At 36.5% G+C, this 22,403-nt stretch overlaps 1 protein-coding gene and 1 long non-coding RNA gene across 3 annotated transcripts in view; both read left to right on the plus strand.

The window, feature by feature from the left end:
* Nucleotides 1-20,002, plus strand: part of LOC139971357 (uncharacterized) — a 41,754-nt gene extending 21,752 nt beyond the window's left edge. For both annotated transcript variants that reach the window (XM_071977722.1, XM_071977729.1), the window contains exons 14-17: nucleotides 4,691-4,837; nucleotides 6,745-6,842; nucleotides 13,550-13,699; nucleotides 15,693-20,002. In XM_071977722.1, the coding sequence (XP_071833823.1) occupies nucleotides 4,691-4,837; nucleotides 6,745-6,842; nucleotides 13,550-13,699; nucleotides 15,693-15,729 (432 nt within the window). In that variant the 3' untranslated portion in view covers nucleotides 15,730-20,002. The remainder of the gene's footprint in view (nucleotides 1-4,690; nucleotides 4,838-6,744; nucleotides 6,843-13,549; nucleotides 13,700-15,692) is intronic.
* Nucleotides 7,258-9,790, plus strand: LOC139971370 (uncharacterized). The gene is made up of 3 exons (XR_011794366.1): nucleotides 7,258-8,114; nucleotides 9,248-9,311; nucleotides 9,438-9,790. It is a non-coding gene; the product is annotated as an uncharacterized lncRNA (long non-coding RNA).
* Nucleotides 20,003-22,403: the final 2,401 nt, after the last annotated feature.

Here is a 22,403-nt window from a genome sequence, read left to right on the forward strand (position 1 = left end):
TATGGCAGTATCCAGTATGGTAGCGCAAAATGCTATACCAACTGGTTAAGATGCTTTACAATTACAAATATGTATAGCAGTGTTGCTGCATAGGAACTATAGTATTCAATTAGAGAAATAATTAGTTCCTTGGATATTGCTACACAAAATTTGATTGCTCAATTATACCCGGGTATGCGTTGAGTGAGATTTTCATAACAACTCGCTAGCGTTGTGCGGGATCTCGGTAGTCAAGTGAATCCCGGTATCCCGATCCCGGTATTGACTAATCCCGATCACAAAGTAATGTGTTAATACTACCAGTATTGGAAAAACAACCGGTTATTACATTCGTGTCGGTATCATTCCCGGGAATCCGGGACATAATAAAAATATCTACGTGGTACTATTTGAAATTAAGAAAACAATCTTTATTTCTGGTTTCTGTGTTCTTAGTTTTAATAATATCTGATCAATTTACGTCCTGGCCTAGACTTATATATTAACGAATGGACTGTTCACGTAGTAATTTGGACCTAGGCTACACCAACGTTACTTTGGCTCAGCATGTTGCAGGACCTCAAAGTTATTCTGAAATTTTCATTATTTATTCTGCCTTTAAGCCAAACCCGCAGGGAGTATATATCCAGTTTAAATCCATCTTCGCCCGGGACTGTATATTATTATAGCCTAGGGTATGGTACTGCTACACACAGTGCAGTACGGTACTTGAAATTTGATGCTGTAATGGAATGGATTCCTTTATTAATGCAGGGGTTTCCACAATGTCATTTATAGTTATCTTTGGCTACTTTTTTAATTTGAAGGACTTTTGTACAATAGATGGATATTTTACTTATTGAAAGTATATTTTCTGGAGTAAACAGCAGCCAATTAACGATATTAATATATCTGTACTATTCTCATATATATAGTTTATAATCCCGTATTTACGTAGCCCCTATGTTACATTCTTCTTGTCTGAAAGTTCCAAACACGTGGTGACTTGTTGATAGTTGAAAACTTTTCATTGTGAACTTTTATAAGAGATATAAGATATAAGAATCTTTATTGACCATAAAAGGAATTGGAGTTCACTCCATCTCAGTATAACATACATAAAACAGTCAAAAATACATCAAAACATAAGATTTATAATATATACATTTCTTAAGACAATAAAAATCCATGTACTGGCATATAGTTAAAAACCCTTTTTCCTACAAAACTCGTTGGCAAGACTAAGAATGGCCCTTGGCAAGAACGAACGTCTGTATCTTTCTGTCCGGCATCTGATGACAATTGGCCTGCCAGTTCTACTGCTATAATCAACCTGATTTCCTAGAGGATGTTCCGACGACGTAATTGACATAATATTTCTTTTACTTACCCTGACAAGCAGCTCATCTACTGATCTGAGATCATCAGACCGGCAAACTTGCCTCGCTTTTCTTTGAACTTGAAGGGTTGCCCTATTCCAATATCATGGTAAAGTGGGGAACCCCCAATTTCTGTTTGTGTACGGATTACAAGTTTAATCCATGTGCGAACGTGTTAATCTATTAATATCGTACGTTAAGTATGAATGAAGGATGGTGTGAGTTGCTTTTTTCCAAGGTTTGTGCTTTTCTTTTTGAAAGTGTATGTTAAAAAACAAAGGCCCTAATATAGCGTGTTATTTTTGGGGGGAGGGGGGGGTTTTATAACCCTGCGTGTAAGAGTATGTACAAAGCCTAGGCTATGCATATTAGGGCTGTGAATTTTCGTTTAAAGACCTAAACGTTTAAACGGCCGATTTTTCGTTCGTTTAAACTTTTAAACGTTCGCGAATATCGCGAGAAAACGCCGAGTATAAAGGCGTGGGGTCCAGGGGACCGCCCTAGGGCCCTGGTGGGGCAAAGACCCCGGAAAAGGAAAAGGAATTTTTTGCGTGTCTGGCGATAAAAAAATTCGCAGTTGAGGATGCAAAATACTGACAACTTTTGAATTTAAATTGTCACGAAGCTGATGAAAAATTTTAAATGACAAGTTAGAGTAGCTGTATTATGTTATAAAATGAAAAGAGATTTAATCTGTTTTACAATCTTTAAAAAGTTTAACTTACAGAACCTCCGATATTATGAAACAAAAAACGTTCGGCAAAGCCCCGTTTCTAGAATGCCTAACAATGAATAGCGCGCACTAAACGTACATCAGTTTACAACTGCAGTACGGTTTAACCTAACTTAAATACTACGGTAGGATACTGTATATGTGCTCAGAATTTTCCCAGGTATCTTGCCAAACAACTGCGCGCTCATCCCCGGTCTAACACCTGTTTGTTAACATTTTTGGCACGTTTCCAAGAAACGTTTCATAGAGTATTCCGAATGATACACGAGGCACAGTTCATACACGCAGCACAAGATATCAAGCTATGGTCATCTTTATTAAAGTAAACCTTGTAATAAAATATGTTTTAGGCCACACGGCATGCTTAACTAATGCTTAACATTATTTCCATGTTCTTGTAGAAAACGTCAAGTTCGCAAAATACAATTGGTTGTTTTTGTAGTTACGTGAGATCCGTAACAGACGAGGTGGTTAGGCTATTTGCTATACACTTAACTGTGGTAGGACATTATTTTGTACGTATTTTTGGAAATTCTAGAAAATACTTTCTTTCCCCCCCCCCCCCCCCGCTTAACACCAGATGTGGTCTTACGGTTTATTCATAAATGGGTGTACTAGAGCCTTGTATACATGACAGTTGCATTTAGCACGATATGCCAGTTTCGCGTGAATTTGTCGAAAGTGTTTTGCTGGATCCTTCGTAAAATTTGAAAGGTGTACCAACTTACTTTTCGTACACAATTGGTAATTTCTCTACTGATTTTCAGAGTTTTTTTTTACAATCTCCAATCGATACATTTCCTTTGATCATGTATTTGAACAACTATTACCAAGTTGAGTATTCGACCCGGTATTGTCTGGTCGGAGAGTTCAAAGTGATGGACAGGGATTGTAATCATTTCGATCAAACATGCATTGACTGGATTATCTGCGCCGCCGCTGTCGGCTCGATATAAAGTACACTTGTGCCGCGAATCAGGAAGTTTTCACAAAAGGATAACAGCGTTCAAGTTTAAGCCATTCATATCGCCGGATACATCGGGGGGGAGGACAAAAGTAGGATTACGTTCGCGGTTTATGATTCGACTGATCGTAAGTTGTTTTGTTATTTCGCGTAGTAGACAAAATAAACACGGGAATTGATACGCGATTTTTGCCAATAATTTAATTTTCAGTTGATATCATAGTTTCGTTTAAACGTTCATAAGGTTTAATTTAACGTTTAAACGATGTTTCGTTCGTTTACACGTTTAAACGTGTAAACGGCACAGCACTAATGCATATTGAATGTATGACATTGACAGTCTCGTAACTAAGTGCTTTCAACCGTAGATGAAAGTTGAGGAAAATCCCGGTTGTAGTTCAATACCCGGATTCATGTTGCAACACTACCGGTTGTGTGAAATTTGCACTACCGCACAACGCTACAACACACACAGATTGATTATGCTCTCTGAGGTTTGAAAATACTGAGAATTGTGTAACTGCTGCCATTGTTTATAGTGCTTGTCAACTGACCTAGTTTGGACTGAAACAATCAAAGAACACATCAAGATTAGTTCATTTTTAATTTTTTTCAAATCACAGTATCTACTGTATTCAGTTAGGGGTAAAGTGATCAACAGTTGTAATGGGGATAATCTATCATCTACAATTTCAAATATAATTATGATAAAGATGAAAATTAATGAGAGCATTTTAGGACTAGTCACAATCATTTTGTGTTCATATGACTTGAAGCTAGTGTTACAATTATAATAAGAAGACAACCTGGGTGTGTTATATTTAAAAATTCTAGGAAAAGGATTAGTGTGGACTGATTAGTAGTACTAGGAAGACAGACCAGTAGGGTTAGGGTGGGAGTAGTTGTAGTAGTAGTTGTAGTAGTAGTAGTAGTAGTAGTTGTAGTAGTAGTAGTAGTACTAGTAGTAGTAGTAGTAGTAGTAGTAGTTGTAGTAGTAGTAGTAGTAATAGTAATAGTAGTTGTAGTAGTAGTAGTAGTAGTAGTACTAGTATTAGTTGTAGTAGTAGTAGTAGTTGTAGTAGTAGTTGTAGTAGTAGTAGTAGTAGTTTCAGTAGTAGTAGTAGTAGTTGTAGCAGTAGTTGTAGTAGTAGTAGTAGTAGTACATTTATTTGGAGTAACATTCATGTAGCTACTGATCTAATGTTGTTCATCGATAAGCCACACCAAAGAGCGAAAAGATGTTTACAAGGTTAACATGTCGGCTGTGGTTTCAGAGCAATAACGATTATTGTTAATGCTTAGTAATTTTACTGTAACAAACATCAATCAGTAATTATACTGTAACAAACATAAAGAACATGTCGGCTGTGGTTTCAAAGCAATAAAGATTACTGTTAATGCTTAGTTATTATACTGTAACAAACATCAATCAGTAATTTTACTGTAACAAACATCAAGGTAAACATGTCGGCTGTGGTTTCAAAGCAATAACGATTACTGTTAATGCTTAGTAATTATACTGTAACAAACATACACTCTTAGTCATTGTATTGTTTTATTGTTTTCAGACATTGCCAATTCTCTTTCAATCAATGGCTAACATCATCAATTGTTTGTATTCTTTCATTGTTTCAGACATTGCCAATTCTTTTTCAATCAATGGCTAACATCATCAATTGTAAGACTATGGCTGAGGTGCTCGGTATGGCCAAGAACATGACAGAGAACACTCCACTGCCCCAACAAGGGCTACCAAATGTCACTGGTGCTATTCAACACAAAGTAAGTCAATGTTTGTTACAGTGATACCATAATTCTTCTGAAACTGCATTAAGTTTGGTAAGTCAGTGTGGTGACTCCGGTATGAGAGAACCACAAGAAAATACAATAACACTGAGGTAGCCGGTTTAAGCACACGTCTATTCAATAGGATAACTGTAAGGCAAGTGGTGAGATATATACAAGAATGGATGAAGCCTGGTGACGTATATCACCATAGCGTAGGCTGGGGAGTCAGCCGTTTGGTGTGATGACAAACAATATGAAACTATAATCTACTACAGTAAGGCAGTAGGCTGTTTCATATGTATGTTGAGAAGGGGAAGGGGAAGCAGTGAACATGGTGGGGGTGATGGGAGTGGGGAGGAGTTGGGTGGGGAACATAGAAAACAAACTTGAAGGTGTGGCAAGATACAACTTATGTTGGAATTGTTGCAAGGGTGTCGCTTTAATGAAATCATTTATTATTGTCGGGTATATTACAATCAGTCTGTTAAGAGACAACTGTCAAAATGTTCTTTAGACAGTAACTCACTAAAAGAGCTTTCTAATACCCATCAACTTAGTCTCTGACCTATGCACTAGAGTTTGTCCTATACAGTAACTCACTAAAAGAGGTTTCTAATACCCTTGAACTGAGTCTCTGACCTATGCAATAGAGTTAGTCCTATACATTAACTCACTAAAAGAGGTTTCTAATACCCTTGAACTGAGTCTCTGACCTATGCACTAGAGTTAGTCCTATACAGTCACTCACTAAAAGAGGTTTCTAATACACATGAACTGAGTCTCTGACCTATGCAATAGAGTTAGTCCTATACATTAACTCACTAAAAGAGGTTTCTAATACCCTTGAACTGAGTCTCTGACCTATGCACTAGAGTTAGTCCTATACAGTCACTCACTAAAAGAGGTTTCTAATACACATGAACTGAGTCTCTGACCTATGCACTAGAGTTAGTCCTATACAGTCACTCACTAAAAGAGGTTTCTAATACACATGAACTGAGTCTCTGACCTATGCAATAGAGTTAGTCCTATACATTAACTCACTAAAAGAGAGGTTTCTAATACCCATGAACTGAGTCTTTGACCTATGCACTAGAGTTAGTCCTATACATTAACTCACTAAAAGAGGTTTCTAATACCCTTGAACTGAGTCTCTGACCTATGCACTAGAGTTAGTCCTATACAGTCACTCACTAAAAGAGGTTTCTAATACACATGAACTGAGTCTCTGACCTATGCACTAGAGTTAGTCCTATACAGTCACTCACTAAAAGAGGTTTCTAATACACATGAACTGAGTCTCTGACCTATGCAATAGAGTTAGTCCTATACATTAACTCACTAAAAGAGAGGTTTCTAATACCCATGAACTGAGTCTCTGACCTATGCAATAGAGTTAGTCCTATACATTAACTCACTAAAGAGAGGTTTCTAATACCATTGAACTGAGTCTATTCACTAGAGTACTATACTGGCTATATATTTCTCAATCTCTGTCCATCACACTTGATGTTTCTTCTTTGTGGAGAATTTGTATCAGGAAATATCTGATCATAGAATTTAAGACTGCTGTGAACAATTAATTACAAAGTTATTCATAAAGACAGCAAGCCTAACAAATGTTTGGCAAGCGTGCCAAAAATTTACATGTTTGGACAATTGTTGACAGGACCCTACCCAACACCGCTAAGTGGAGGTCTTGCCAGCTTGTAGGAGTCACTAGGAGATAAGGGTGAACAGTTGATGAGGGCATTCAGCATTCTAGGTTGAGGAAGACAGAAATTACTTTGCAAATGTTCAAGTTCTTGAGCTGTTCAGGGATATTTTCGCAATTAATTTCGGCTAATGAAGTCCATGTGATGTTGTAGTTTGGTGACTATTTGGGCCCTTCTTTCTTACAGTTTGGACTCTCTGTCATCCTGTGTGCCCTCAGCCGTGCTGAGGCACTTTTCTCAAGTACAACTGCCAAAGACTTGGACCCAGCTATTATACAAGAATGGTAAGTACAAGCTGCCAATTTAATATTCAAGAGGATTACTAGTTATGATATGTTATCTCAAAATCATCATTTATCATCTGTGAATTCTTCTTACAAATCAACTACATCCTCTGAAAGTAGTAGAAATATTTAATGATGGAGACAAGATGGGCTCTGTGGTTCCCATTTTCAGAAATGCTTTCTCTAGGTTCATACCATGATATGATTTTAAATTAGAGGTGACAGAATCAACAGACATGGATGTAACATCAAAATGTGCACTGACTTTATTGTGCATGACTTTGTATGTGGATATACTAACATGGGCTTATAACGAAGGACTTGGTTATGTATGTACACTAGCACCATATGTAACCCAACTTCATTAGAACACTGACTACATGCATACACTTAGTTTGTGTCTACTATGACTCTGTTATATATGGGTATTTCTATAAACCTGGGGTCCAATAGGGTTTCCACACACTATGCACAAATACTATCCAATCACTTGCAAATTACCACTTCAATATCCTGATGTCTAGTTGCATTTCATAGTTTACTGTATAGGGAGTATAATAAAATATAAAAAAAGTTTAAATCTCTTGTCGTTTTTTTCTTTAAGTGCAAGTTTCCCTTTGTGTCCCCCACAATTTTTAGTACCAACTGTGACATTTAAACATGTTAACTTTGGTAACATTTCTCACTGTTCATTTTGTCTCAAGCTCATTTGCAGACTTACTAGAAGTTAATACATGAATAAGAGTTGAAGTTGACAAAGTTTCAGTATTTTTTTCGTCCCCACTCGTTTATGACGAAGTATTGAAATGTGCATGCCCAACGTAACATTTTCGTGTCCACCCTGTAACGTTGGTAAATTGATAAATGATTGCCTGTGTGAACCTGTGTGCATGTACAAGCATCGCGATGTACGATCAGACATTAACAACCAACGTATCCCTTCTCCATAGGCCTATTTTGGATGTTCAAGCTAGCTCAAAAATGTTGTCTTCAACGACCCGAAAATTCGTAAAAGTTTCGTGTCCCTCAGGCCTCGTAACGTTGGTAAATTTCAAGGCTACGTCATTTGTGAAAAAACACATCCCATAGTTTTATGAATGAATGACGTCATTTATAAGTCCTAGACGTCGTCTGCAGGCATATACAATCATATATAACTCCAGCGCTACATCGATCAATGCACCGAAGAAAATTTGTGTCCCCTATCTACCCCAGCGTTACGATGGTATTTTCGTTACGTCGAAGCCGCAAACCCCGTTGAGTTCCAGAAAAGTGAGTGTGCAAATATTAAAGTAATGTTTCATTTTAAAATTACGACCTAAATAAAAAGTAAATCTGTCGATAAATTTCATTTTTGAGACTTTTTTAAATGGTTGATTCATTGATTGGCCAATTGCTGTCAAGGGGACACCATTTTACATTGGTGTACTCCGTTATGGTAACACTAACAGTTTAAACTAACGTTAGGCTAGGCCTAAGCTTAGGCTACATTCGAATATAAGATGTAGCCTACGGTAATTTCGCGAAACGGCAAAATGTAGAAAAAGAGGACAAAGTTTCTTTTTGTTTTGCAAAAATGCTGATAAAATTATTTTCTATTCGAGATATGTACGATAATGTCAAAACATGCGTACAATATCAACAAATACGCTCTTAAAAATAACGTTTGAAAGTTTCGCGAAACTACAACCCAGTCACCAAAGTTTTAACGTGGGTCACAAAATATGTCAGAAACGGCGTTAAAACCAATAAAATAAATTGTAACTGCTATACTACATCAGTCCGATTTTTAATTCGTAAGAGCGGAATGTGATTGGAACGCTATGGCAATTTTTAACCAATTATTATCCAAAACAGATGGACATATTGTCTAGGCCCCAAATTGAGAGTATCAATGGCATTACCATTACCACTGTATGTACTATCGATAGGAACTTTCATGTTTGAAACAACTAGCCTACGGTAGCACTGTCACTGTGTTAGGGTCTAAAGTAATAGGCCTACTCTAGGTGAAAAAGACAAAACTTAGTGGAATGGAGATCCATATTTTATATATATTTTATATACTGTATTCTGTAACCTATTTTTCACTAATAACTTGTTTGCCTCATATCATGGATAAACCTTTCGTGGAATCTTTTCGTGGAGTCATAGATTAGGTTTGTTTATGAGAATATTGAAGCTCCATCTGTGTCTTGGCACATTAATCTTAAAACTTGTCAGTTGACTTATCAAGAAAGCAGTCCTTGCCCATCCACAACATGTGCCTCTACTCATGGAGGTAAAACCTCCATGCTCTATTCAACCTTGTCCAGCACAGAGTTGATAAACATACAAATCTAGGTCACTATGTTACCGAAAATATATTCTAAGATAATCACACTCAAAGTAATTTTCCTTTACAGGTTCCAGGTGGGGTCCTACGTAGCTATCAATTTTACTAATGGCAAGAAGAACTTTGTCTACTTGGTGAGTATGGTTGAGTCAATATTTGCCTGATGCACACAAAATTCTCCATTTTGGCAGCTAAATTATGCTTCATAATGTGGAGATCATTCCTGAAAGTAATTTGCTCGTCTTATCTTCTTATTCCAGGTTCAAGGCATCGCTAACAGCCAAGTTGGACTGAAATTCTTGCAACGGCGAAAGAGTGGGTCCTTCCAGTCTACCAATGAACTTTGTCACCTTCATCCATTGTCGGACATTTGCGGAGTAATGTCTCCACCATCAGTGTCTCTGGAGCAAAGGGCATGTGTATGAATTTTGCCACAATGAACTGGATCAGGTTTCACTTGATAACAATTGTTCAATCAAGTAACTTTGAAGGCCTTCATTTTGAACATTTCTTCTTTCTTGTCAAAGCTTCACCTTGTTAAATATTGGATTCACCTTTTCTAGTTTTATTCTTGTGAAATGGTTTGAGATTTGAATAAATGTGAGGCACCTTGTCAGATTGTTTTTGGATTTACCTTTTCTAGTTTTTTTTCCTGGGAAATGTTTGAGATTTGAATAAATGTGAGGCACCTTGTCAGATTGTTTACTATGCTAGTCATACAGTTTTCTGAACTATTGGACACAGGATGCATTCCTGTGCATGAATAATTGACTTTTAAAATATTTCAGATTTGATAAAATTATTTGTTCGTCTGTTAATCATTAACTGTTGTTCATTACAGGGGACACTAAATTTTGGTGTCCCCGTTATGCTTAAGTTTTTTCCTACTTCCATACAACTCGCGGTATTAGAACTTGCACTACAGAAAACCTTGGGTGTGTTGGTGGTCCTTTGTGGTTTCAATATGTAGGTATGATTGATAGTGTTATATTAGGGACTGTTCATTCCACTCTGTTGAGTTTATTGTGCTGTAATAAAAATGGTTTTAAAAAAAGCACTTTCTGCTTTCGGAAAATAGCATGTTGTCATTTTTTTTTTTGCAATTTTCTGTTGAATGAAACTCATTTCTCCTTAAAGCTTTTTTATTGTTGAAAGTCATCTAAAACCAAGTGCAAAACAGATAACAGAGGCAGTGTAACCTATAGGCATGTCACTTTCCCCCTGTTGACAGGTTCGGATTTTGGTGTCCCTGTTATGTTGGTTTTTTCGTCATATTGGTTTACATTACTATTGTTAACCTGTAGGTGCACTTTTTTTTTTACTTCTTCACTGTTATTTCTTAAAACCCACATAATAACTCTATCAAAAAGTAAAATTTCATCTTAATTGAAGGATATTGAAATTTTGGATCCATGTCACACTAATGGACCCCAGGTTTATAGAAATACCCATATGTACACTAGCACCATATGTACCACAACTTCATATGAACACTGACTACATGCATACACTAAGTTTGTGTCTACTCTGACTTTGTTATATATGTACACTAGCACCATATGTAACCCAACTTCATATGAACACTGACTACATGCATACACTAAGTTTGTGTCTACTATGACTTTGTTATGTATGTACACTAGCACCATATGTACCACAACTTCATATGAACACTGACTACATGCATACACTAAGTTTGTGTCTACTATGACTCTGTTATATATGTACACTAGCACCATATGTAACCCAACTTCATATGAACACTGACTACATGCATACACTAAGTTTGTGTCTACTATGACTCTGTTATATATGTACACTAGCACCATATGTACCACAACTTCATATGAACACTGACTACATGCATACACTAAGTTTGCGTCTACTCTGACTTTGTTATGTATGTACACTAGTGTTTACACGGGTCCAAAAATCGGGAACCGGGTACCCGAGGGCCGTTACCCGTCGGGTATCCGGGTACCCGGAAAAAATTGTTTACCCTCGTGTATCACGATTTTCAAGAAATTACATATTGGATGCTGTAATAAATGCATTATATTCTCTACTGACAATGTTTTCATGTTCAAATACGTAGGTTTAAGATAAGGTATAAAACCTTCCTCAATAATTTTTATTTGCTTTTGTTTCTTTCATTAACTTGTTCATAAATTAATTAATTAGCATTACTACTAACATCGCACTGCCGCCGCTGCTTATGCTTGCTCGTGCACGTCTATTGGATCAAACCATATAAATATTCAATTTAGCTCTTGAACAGTTGTTACTACTACTATCATGCAGGCCCAGGGCTCGCATTAGCCTCGAGATTGCGCGATTCGCGCAATTTGATCGCATTTGGAAGAAACGATTAGTAAAAAGCCACTTGCGATTACTATTTTTTAGTTATCCCGTCTATAAGCCATAAACATCTCGTAAAATTCCTTGTCAGCCTTTCCTTCTATGAAATAAACGAATGAATAAATAATACTTTCTTCCACATGGTAGCCTAACACCACACTAAGTCAATGAGAAATCTAGCTAAGCCTAACCATCTGTTTATTTGCTGCAGTTGTGACGCAGTTATAAGACATCCATGGAATACTTTCGTTATTGCTGTTACGTTCGACCACATGGTTGCCTAACACCACACTAAGTCAATGGGGGTAATGTAGTCTAGCCATTTTGTTTACTAGCTGAAATTGTGACGCAGTTATAAGATATCTATGGAAAGCTTTCGTTATTGCTGTTATCTTCGAACACATGGTAGCCTAACAACACACTAAGTCAATGGGAAATCTGCCTAACCATTGGTTTGCAATTTTTTTTTTTTAAACAATCACACTTTGCGTAGGATTCGGGTATTTAATTAGGAACCGGGTAGTATTACGTCGGGCGGGTACTTTCGTTATTGCTGTTATCTTCGACCACATTGTAGCCTAACACCACACAAAGTCAATGGGAAATCTGCCTAACCGTCTGTTTGCCAATTTTTTTTTCATCTTAAATCACACTTATCGTAGGATTCGGGTAATAAATTAGGAACCGGGTAGGATCGCGTCGGGCGGGTACCCGGGTACCCGGATAACCCGTGCAAACACTAATGTACACTAGCACCATATGTAACCCAACTTCATATGAACACTGACTACATGCATACACTAAGTTTGTGTCTACTCTGACTTTGTTATATATGTACACTAGCACCATATGTACCAAAACTTCATATGAACACTGACTACATGCATACACTTATTTTGTGTCTACTATGACTTTGTTATGTATGTACACTAGCACCATATGTACCACAACTTCATATGAACACTGACTACATGCATACCCTTAGTTTGTGTCTACTCTGACTTTGTCTTGTATGTACACTAGCACCATATGTACCCAAACTTCATAAGAACACTGACTAAATGCATACACTAAGTTTGTGTCTACTCTGACTTTGTTATGTGTGTACACTAGCACCATTTATACACCAACTTCATATGGACACTGACTACATGCATACTCTGACTTTGTTATGTATGTACACTAGCACCATATGTACCCAAACTTCATAAGAACAATGACTAAATGCATACACTAAGTTTGTTTCTACTCTGACTTTGTTATGTATGTACACTAGCACCATATGTACCAAAACTTCATATGAACACTGACTACATGCATTCACTAAGTTTGTGTCTACTATGACTTTGTTATGTATGTACACTAGCACCATTTGATAACCAACTTGCTAACAATACAGACTGCAGGCATACACTGTGTTTGCTGGTTTCGTGTCGCCACCTTCGTCATGTGTGTACAGACTTCATGTGTACTCTGAAGACATGTGTATCGAGACTTAAATGCACATCCCGAGTTATGTATTATGTGTGTGCAGGGCCATTAGTCCCTAAGCTTTGTGTACAATGATTGAATTTTTGCAACAACTTTGTTCATTGCGTTTGTGTGCGAAGATTGCCTCGTGTGTGCAAAGACATTTGTGTGTTCATGATATGATTGAGTAGTTCAGTATGTCTTGATTTTCTTAAGTTTGATTGACTTGCATGGGATCATGGGACATGTTCATATAAATCACAAACTATATACTGTAAAGCTGACAAGTCTGGTTGACTTTGATGGGTTCATGGGACATGTTCAAATAAATCACAAAGTAGACAAGTTTGGTTCGATTAGAGTTAATCAAAGTTCTGTCAGCTCCTTCTCTTCTTCATTTGACATAAGTTCTGCTGGTGTAAGACAGACTGTCATTACTTAGATGAGAAGAAACCCTCATATATATGGTAAATGGATCTGCTATCTATAGTAGTGGCCCCTCTTCATTTACCTTGATCTTTTCTTTCTTGTTATTTCCTCTCAGGGCTCAGTGTGTAGATGTGTTCGCTAACGCCATTTGTGAGATGCCGAACACGAGCATTGCAGAGCCTCTTCTCAAGTTTCCACAATCTCTGGAACATTTCAAACACTTTGTTAGCAAGCAATCATTTACAGTGCTAGAGGGTAAATTAAGGTAAGGATTTATCTTTCTTTCAATATTTTCAGGGGGAAGTAAAATCTGCTTTTACAATAGTGTACTTGTTATTGTTGTAGTTATTGATTTTCACTGCCAGTACATGTATGTTAAGGTGAAAGTATTCGAATTTAAACTGCAACACACTCAAGGGAATATTTAGTTCAAGTTTTTGTTGGCTTCTTATATTGACAGGATAGTTAGGATATGTACCACAATGGTAATATTGGATTGTTTTATGTTTGTTGTGGTTCTGGTCACACATTGCCATGTGGACATCATATCAGTATATCATTGAAGGAGATGAATAAGACTGTTACACACCCAGTGTATTTGTTTGCAAATTATTCAGAGAAAGTGAGTAAATTCAATTTAAAATGAAAATCTTATTGATGTTTTTGGGAATATTGTTTGGCTAAAGGATATTGGAGAGCAAAGAGCTGAGAAATAGTGAAAATTCAGACTTACTAGATCAAAGTTAGAAGGCTAGATTAGATTTGCCTTTGTAATGAGAGGGCTGCAACCTCCGACTGAACTACTCTGTGTAAAACCAACACATCTCTCGTTAGTAAACCATGAACAGGTTAATGAAATAAATGATCCTTTTTTTGGATGCAGGTTAACTTTTCTAATTGTTTGCTTTCACAATGTGTGTATATGTTATATTGTTTGCTTTCACAGTGTGTATATGTGATATTGTTTGCTTTCACAGTGTGTATATGTTATATTGTTTGCTTTCACAGTGTGTATATGTGATATTGTTTGCTTTCACAATGTTTATATGTTATATTGCTTGCTTTCACAGTGTGTATATGTGATATTGTTTGCTTTCACAGTGTGTATATATGTGATATTGTTTGCTTTCACAGTGTGTATATGTGATATTGTTTGCTTTCACAGTGTGTATATGTTATATTGTTTGCTTTCACAGTGTGTATATGTTATATTGTTTGCTTTCACAGTCTATGTATGTGATACAAAGACAATATCATCTCCATTCTCAATAACTCTCTTAGTTGTTTAATTGTACAATATAAAATGAATATGTGAAAACTTGTCTCATACAATGTGACTTCATTGACAAACAGACTGTTGAATTACCTGATATAAAAGGATTCAGTCAGAATATGATTTTTGTCATCACTATTCACCATTAAGGTAGCATACGCCCATTAAAAGCCCCATTGACTACAAAAGTAATGTGGTCTTTAAGTCTAGATAGAAGTTTTCACTAGCTAAACGTTACCCATCACCGGATAGCTGACAAGTTGGCCTTTCATGGCACCATCAATTTTCCGTATCATGACCATGTAGATTTTTTGCTATCCGAGCCGGAAGTTTTCGTCACTTGTAAACAAACCTCTTCACTCAGTAGTAAACAATTTTTCTATGCTGCTCCTGGGAGGCCTAAAGGGGTCTAAAATTGCCTCAATTGACCAAATTTTCTCAACACATGTACTTCCATTCATGCTTTTCAACATGCAAGCCACAAAAAAATAGACCATGATTGATAACAGGTCAAAAAAGATGTTCTCCTGCTGCTTTTTTGCACTTTTCCTGAAGGCGAACAATCAAGTGGATGGATATAGACTCTAATAGGAGTATGCCACCTTAAAGGTAACTCTATAAGGCCTCCTGAATAGGCTAGATCGACAAGAAATGGTCAGCTATGATCGATGTACCAGCCTTGCTCTTCAGACTACTGCGTCTGTGAGTAAGCAATGAGCCAGAGATTTCATGACTGCATTAATTCACACAACTGAGGAAGATAAGCATCAGTGAAAATTTTTTAGAATGATGGAATCATTCAACATTTCAACTGATAATAAATATTTTGTCACAAAATGCTGCAGAAATCGATGAATACAAAATTATAAGTAGTTTGTGTGCAAGGCCCCCTACATGTACTTAAGGTTTTTCATATGTTCATTTTGATGTGTGTGTTTACTGGATCAAACCCTAACATTTATGTCTTTTCTGTTCTTTCAACCAGACCAATAACAGAAGAAGAAGAAGAGAGACCGAGTTAAGAATCCTAAAAGAGGTTGACGAAAGGAAGAAAGTCCTACTTAATATGTTTAAGATTTGTATTATTTATTCTATCAAAATAACTGACAAGTTTGTACAACTAATTTGTTTATATTAATCACTCTTCAATGAAGCAAACTGCAGTTTGTTAAAGCAACTATCTTACATATTTGACCTTGACTCTTGCTAGTCAGATGCAAGCAATGCTTCCAAACGTCTTGTTAAACAAGTCATAGATTTAATCATCTGCAGTGATTTGTGTGTGTTGATCAGATTATATAATCTAAGCAACATTTAATTTATTAATGTCCCTTCGGAGGTTTTCATATTGTACCTCACAGTTACTGAGAATCTTATAGTCGCTGCTGAATTATTGCCTGTTCAAGGAGTGTGCCTCTTTGTCATCAAGATCCTGTCTTTGATATTGTGAGGCATTCTGACAAATTACAGTTTCTTTCATGGTTCATTTTACGATCTCTGCTCTTTGACAAGATCGAGCGCAATTTTCGTTTGAAAAAAGGCATCCCATGAGATTGTTGGCACCTTCTAAACAAGTTAGTGTACATGTTGGCAGAAACACTGCAGGATTATGTCAATTCTGTATATACATTACATCAGCAACAAACTTGTTCCATGAAAATCAACTCAAGATGAGATAGAACATAAACCCTTACAAAAGAGTTATTTCAGTTATCAAGTGACAACATGTCAGTTTTAACACTGATTTCTGAATTTTTAGGCTTATGTAAAGTTACTCAAAGCAAGATTAAACTTGATCAAGCTAAGGCAACCTGAAAGATAGGTTCACCAGATGAAGGATCAAAGAATTCATTTGATCTGATCTAAAACCTTTGTTGTTATCGTAGTATTAATTACATCTAAACAGTAATTTGGAAAAATTGTTCATTTTGCATGTTTCCTTCATTATTTCAAATAAACCTTGGCTAGTGTAGCTAATAACAGCTACAGCAGCTCATAACGACTAGTGTAGCTTCTAACAACTTGTGTAGCTAATAGCGACTAGTATAGCTAAAAACGGCCAGTGTAGCTACTAACAACTAGTATATTTAATAATGGCCAGTGTAGCTACTGACAACTAGTGCAGCTTATAATGGCTAGTGCAGCTAATAACTACTAATGTATAATGGCTAGTGTGAACCAATAATGACTATTGTAGCTAATAATGGCTACTGTAGCTCATAACGACTAGTGTAGCTTCTAACAGCTAGTGTAGCTAATAGTGACTAGTATAGCTAAAATTGGCCAGTGTAGCTACTAACAACTAGTATAGTTAATAATGGCCAGTGTAGCTACTAACAGCTAGTGTAGCTAATAACGACTATTATAGCTAAAAATGGCCAGTGTAGCTACTAACAACTAGTATATTTAATAATGGCCAGTGTAGCTGCTGACAACTAGTGCAGCTAATAATGGCTAGTGCAGCTACTAACTACTAATGTATAATGGCTAGTGTGAACCAATAATGACTATTGTAGCTAATAATGGCTACTGTAGCTCATAACGACTAGTGTAGCCTCTAACAGCTAGTGTAGCTAATAGTGACTAGTATAGCTAAAATCGGCCAGTGTAGCTACTAACAACTAGTATAGTTAATAATGGCCTGTGTAGCTACTAACAGCTAGTGTAGCTTATAATGGCTAGTGTTGCTAATAATTACTAGTGTATAATGGCGTGTGTAAACTAATAATGGCTAGTGTAGCGAATAATAGCTACTGTAGCTACTAGTAGTTAATAATGGCTAGTGTTGCTATAACTGCTAGTGTAGCTAAAAATGGTTAGGGCAGCTTATAATTTGTTAGTGTATGTCGTATGTTATCAAATAAGGTTAACAAAATTCAGCTCTGAAAACAGTTATGGAGCTGTACTGTGGTCCTTGTGCAGGATTTGTACATGTAATGCCTTAACCTTAGTATCTATGTGATGCCTGTTATAGTTAGTACTCTATAACTACACACGCCTTGAAACGTTTACTATGACTAGTATGGGATGATGCCTTGACTTACACCATGCACTAAAGTCTCCTTGTTAGTACAGTGTGAACCTACATGGAGTACCTCTTTGCACAAGAAATGTTGTGATCTGTACAGTTTGTGCATTATACAGTAAAAAGCACACAGTAAGCACTCTACAAGCAGCCACAGGCTTTCATCCGCACAGCAGTAGCTGTTGGAAATGTCAGATTTGGTATCGCCTCAAAGTGTGGACACTACGAACAGGCAAAGGTAGAATGACTGACCAAATATAAGGGTACCTGTCACTGTCTATAAGTCATATTGCTTGCTAAGCCTAACTCTGTGCTTAATACTGCAAACATTGCAAACAGCAAGAGAGCCTGTCAACATTAGTGTTCATTCTCTGTTTAAAGGCATTGAAGACTCCCCCCAAATCGTGTGCCGCATTCTAAAAAAGTTAACTTTCCGTTGCTTCCATATGAAGTTTTCTTCTTGTCGCTACAAAATGCAGACAGTAATGAAACGTGATACCTTGTTTTCTTTTATCTAGACCTGAGATGTCCATCGCTGCTATATACACTGTGTTGTGGGTATTGACCGTAGCTGTATGTATTGACTGTACAATAGTGTCAAATTACCGACGGTTGCAAGCTGTGTGTGTATTTTCTGGGATCGATGGTGGAGTCTAACACTTCTGTTACAACTCATTCGAAACTAGGTCAGATTACCAGCATGAGACGTTTCTTTGTGCGCGAGTCTTCACACCCTTTAAGCCTTCCAATTTTCAGTATAGACATATATATATATATAGATTCCAGCACAATCACAGTCACATAATTATCTGTGACAATATAATATTTTGTCTGGCTGTGTTCTTTGTTCATTTTTTTCGCCCTGTTGATGGAAGGAAAAAATGCCACGCTATGTGGCCAAGTGGGTGGGGTACACATTGGTTACTGTTTCAGATGAGACTACTGTATTTGGGTGAATTATGATAGCTGGGCCTTTAAACATGAATACAGTTGATTTGTGTAAAAGGTTTTCATAATTTCAAAGGGGATGAAACTGAAAATTTTGCAAATAACATCAGGGTGTCTGCCTGCTCCAAGCAATTGTTGTAAAGTCTATGTGACCCAGATGAAAGATTAAACATGCAATGAACTGTGTGTTCTTTATTAATGCTTTGAAAGAGGCTTGCTTACCACTTGGATTCTTCACAACAGTTTTGTCTTCGCCTTACACATTGCTAGCAAGGTCATAAGTTGGTATTTTGGGTGAAAACTTTAAAAGGTAGAAGCACTCATGTTTTTATTTCTTATCAGACATTTATTTTACACAAACTGCTTTATAGGATCAAGAAAACCAGGGAAGTAAGTATGCTCTGTTTCAAGTACATTGGTGTCTAGAATATAACTTGCATCTAGTGTTAATATCAACAGTAATTCAGTATTTTCATGTAATCTTTGAGAAAGCAAAAGCAAAAAGAAAGAATACCTTGCACATTTCACAAGAAATTATCTGAAATTGAAATATTAATGTATTTGTTACCTAATGTTATAACAAGTAGATCAGGATAGATTTGTTTTGTGGTAGAATTCATATAAAATATCACTGTAGTTTTTGAAAACATAATGAACATGGAAGAAAACGTGTAACATCATTGGCTGGTATGATTCAGAATAAATGAAGCCACTCATTATGTTGTAGTACTCCAGATTTGTAAACGTAATGTGTGATAATATTATACATGTCGCAATTAATCTTCAGGGTATGGAAGCTTAACTTTCATTTACTATAGAAAATTAACAAGAGAGTCAGTTATTATTATTTACATAGCAGTTATTAAAAAGTAGTGAATGCTGGTGGTAATTATGTTTATGTCACATTAGGTTGTCCTTATCATTATTATTATTTTTACTATTATTGTTATTATATCTATAAGCAAAGCTGTTCATTCTGATAAAGGTTTACAGAAAAATTGTGATTAGTTGGTTGTTTGACCTCGACTTTTGGGAGTTGCCTTCATTTTGTTAATATATCTGATCCTTTAATTTACTAAAATGAGAGAGAAAACGTTATGGATTTATTTTTTGTCATTTGAAGTAACTAATCTGATGACTTTGTTTGGACATTTTGAGGACAGTGTGCTCACACATGATGCTAAAAAAAGTTTGTTTTGTTTTGTTATTATTCTTTTATAGAAAAAAATACAGTTTTTTTTTTATATTCGTAGATAAAGGAAGAGTTTGGTCTGAGTTATGATTGAGCAGGTCAGGTTGAATAAAATGCAAAGATAAGGTTACTACTTTTTGTTTATCTTTTGTGTTCCGGATAAAGCCCATATGCAAGGTCAAAATAAAGCTTTAGCTTATTGGAGGGAAACAAACTGTTTATCCAGAGAGTGTAAAACAATATGAGAAGCTTGTGGTTTTTAACTCCACACTTGATAACAATTTTTCTGCGGTTAAGGCAAAATGCTTTCTTGGGGGCCTACCATGAGGTTATGTGCATTTCCAATTTCCATAATTTTCTGTAACTCGCAAAATGCCTCATAGCCAGAAAGAAGGCATAGGAATTCACTTAAAAGTGGCTTATTTGTGGCAGTTCCTCGTCTCTGAGGGAACTCACTACAGCATGGGAAAACGCCATACCGTAGGGGTACAAATATCTTTTAATCGAGAGATTATGTGGTACAGGAAATAATAAGTTGATCATCTGGTTTCGTGGGCATGCGCAATGCAAATGGATCAAGGTGTAGCCTACAATCTAGCAGTGCCTTTGACCTTTGTAAAAAAAATCCAACCCCTCCCCCTCTAATTTAATAAAGAAGAAGGTGAGCAACCGCCCCTATGGCAAGCTGTTTTAACATTTAACTCTGTGCTTTATTTAAGTAGAATTGATTCCACTTAAGGAAATTCAATTTAAGCTTCATTATTAAACAGTTGTATTTAGCTTTAGATATTTGACACTTTCAGTTATTCATTCTTCTGAAGCGAAATTATATTTCTAGTAGACCTGGAATGGAGATAGAAAGTTGACAACACATTTTTAGGATAAGGGGATTCGAGAGCACTCTTTTCAAAGTACGAGGTTCTTTTAGCAGTATGGAATAGCGGAATATTGAGAAGTTAATTAATAAGACGATTAAAGTAACCTACTATTTCCACTGAAGGCTGTACAAAGGTTAAGAGATTAAAGAAAACTTAAAGCAGTCCAATATATATTTTAAGGGACGGAACACTTCAAGGATGACCGTTGTGCACTTCGAGCAATTTTGCTCACGCGTGTGTGTTTATTATTACGGGGGAAGGGGTGATCGTGCTAACGTTAGTGTTTTCTGGAAGAAAAAACAAAACATGTGTAGGGTGTAGCGATGTGAGGAGCAATGAAGTGATATTTTAGGTACCCTCAACGTTTAGGACAAAGTAACGAATATATTGACATACAAAAGGTAGCATTATCCCATAATACATACGTTATTACCAATTACTTGCCAACTGGTAAAGTTTTGAATAATCGAAACTCGACAAAGATGATCTAGTCATGAGTTTCGAAGGAAATAATAACTATTTGCAGACAACAACCTCATTGCCTTATGACTGGCATATGTCCAAAAACTGATTACCGCCTCTTTTAAGTTACTGTATCTCGTATGATGGACATCAGGTGTATGTATTTCCCTTCACAACTGTCGACAGTTGAAACGCAAAAAGTCGATTCAAAGACCACCTCGGGGGTTGATTGAAGTCTCAAGCCATTCTGAAGAACCACACTGCAGCCAGTATCTATTGCAGTTCTTAAGTCTTCATCGTTTTCAGTTGACTGAACTTCAAATTAATAACACCGCTATATTATTAATGGTAATTCCAGTTTCCGATTTATCTGCTTCTGTCAAGGTTTCTAAAGCAAGATGAAACAGCTCAAGATGGAGAGATTTTCCCTCGAGAGACATTCAGGTGTTAAATGACATAAGCAGACCTTTCAGTTATATTATCATATAGCAACGGAGTGACGATGGACGATTTGACTCAACAAAGTTAAAAGTGTAAATATGTAATTAAACTACCGTGACCATGGTGGTTTTTATAGCAGATATGGTTGAGAGGTGCTGCTTAGATTGCTGTTGGTATGCTACCACGTTTCTACATCGGGATGGTTTAAAATTGCTTTTGATTCCATGTTTAGTTAATTAATTAATTATAATCATGTGTCGGGTTGTGCAAATATGTGATAAATTAATTTAAGCAAATCATGTCATCGGTAAATCAGGGTCTGATTTACCACTTGGCCAACTGGCCCTTGCCCAGGGTTCCCGACGTAGCGGTCACCCAATTAGAACTCCCAAAGTAACAGGAGATAAAGGGGGGGGGGGGGGAAAGATACTTGTTATAATAATATATTATAATATGTCTTGAAGCAAAATAGGAATTGTTGGTGTGGGTTACCGCAAAGAATTATTTTCCAACTTAACGTTCCTATTCTATGAAGCAGTTCGACTCTTATTTCAATGTCAAAAGTTGAGAATGTGTCACCTTCATTGTCAATTTATTAAAGAAAGTACATCTATCTCATTAGTTTTCCAAATAACAAGAACATTTAATCCCTCAACTGTTATTATATTGGGGCTGAGTCAAGTTTCCAGACTTAGAAGCAAATAAAAGCTATGGAAATGTTTTTCTATAATGATATAACCTGACAAAATT

This window comes from Apostichopus japonicus, chromosome 1 (genome assembly GCF_037975245.1).
Source record: "Apostichopus japonicus isolate 1M-3 chromosome 1, ASM3797524v1, whole genome shotgun sequence".
Lineage (NCBI taxonomy): Eukaryota > Metazoa > Echinodermata > Holothuroidea > Aspidochirotida > Stichopodidae > Apostichopus > Apostichopus japonicus.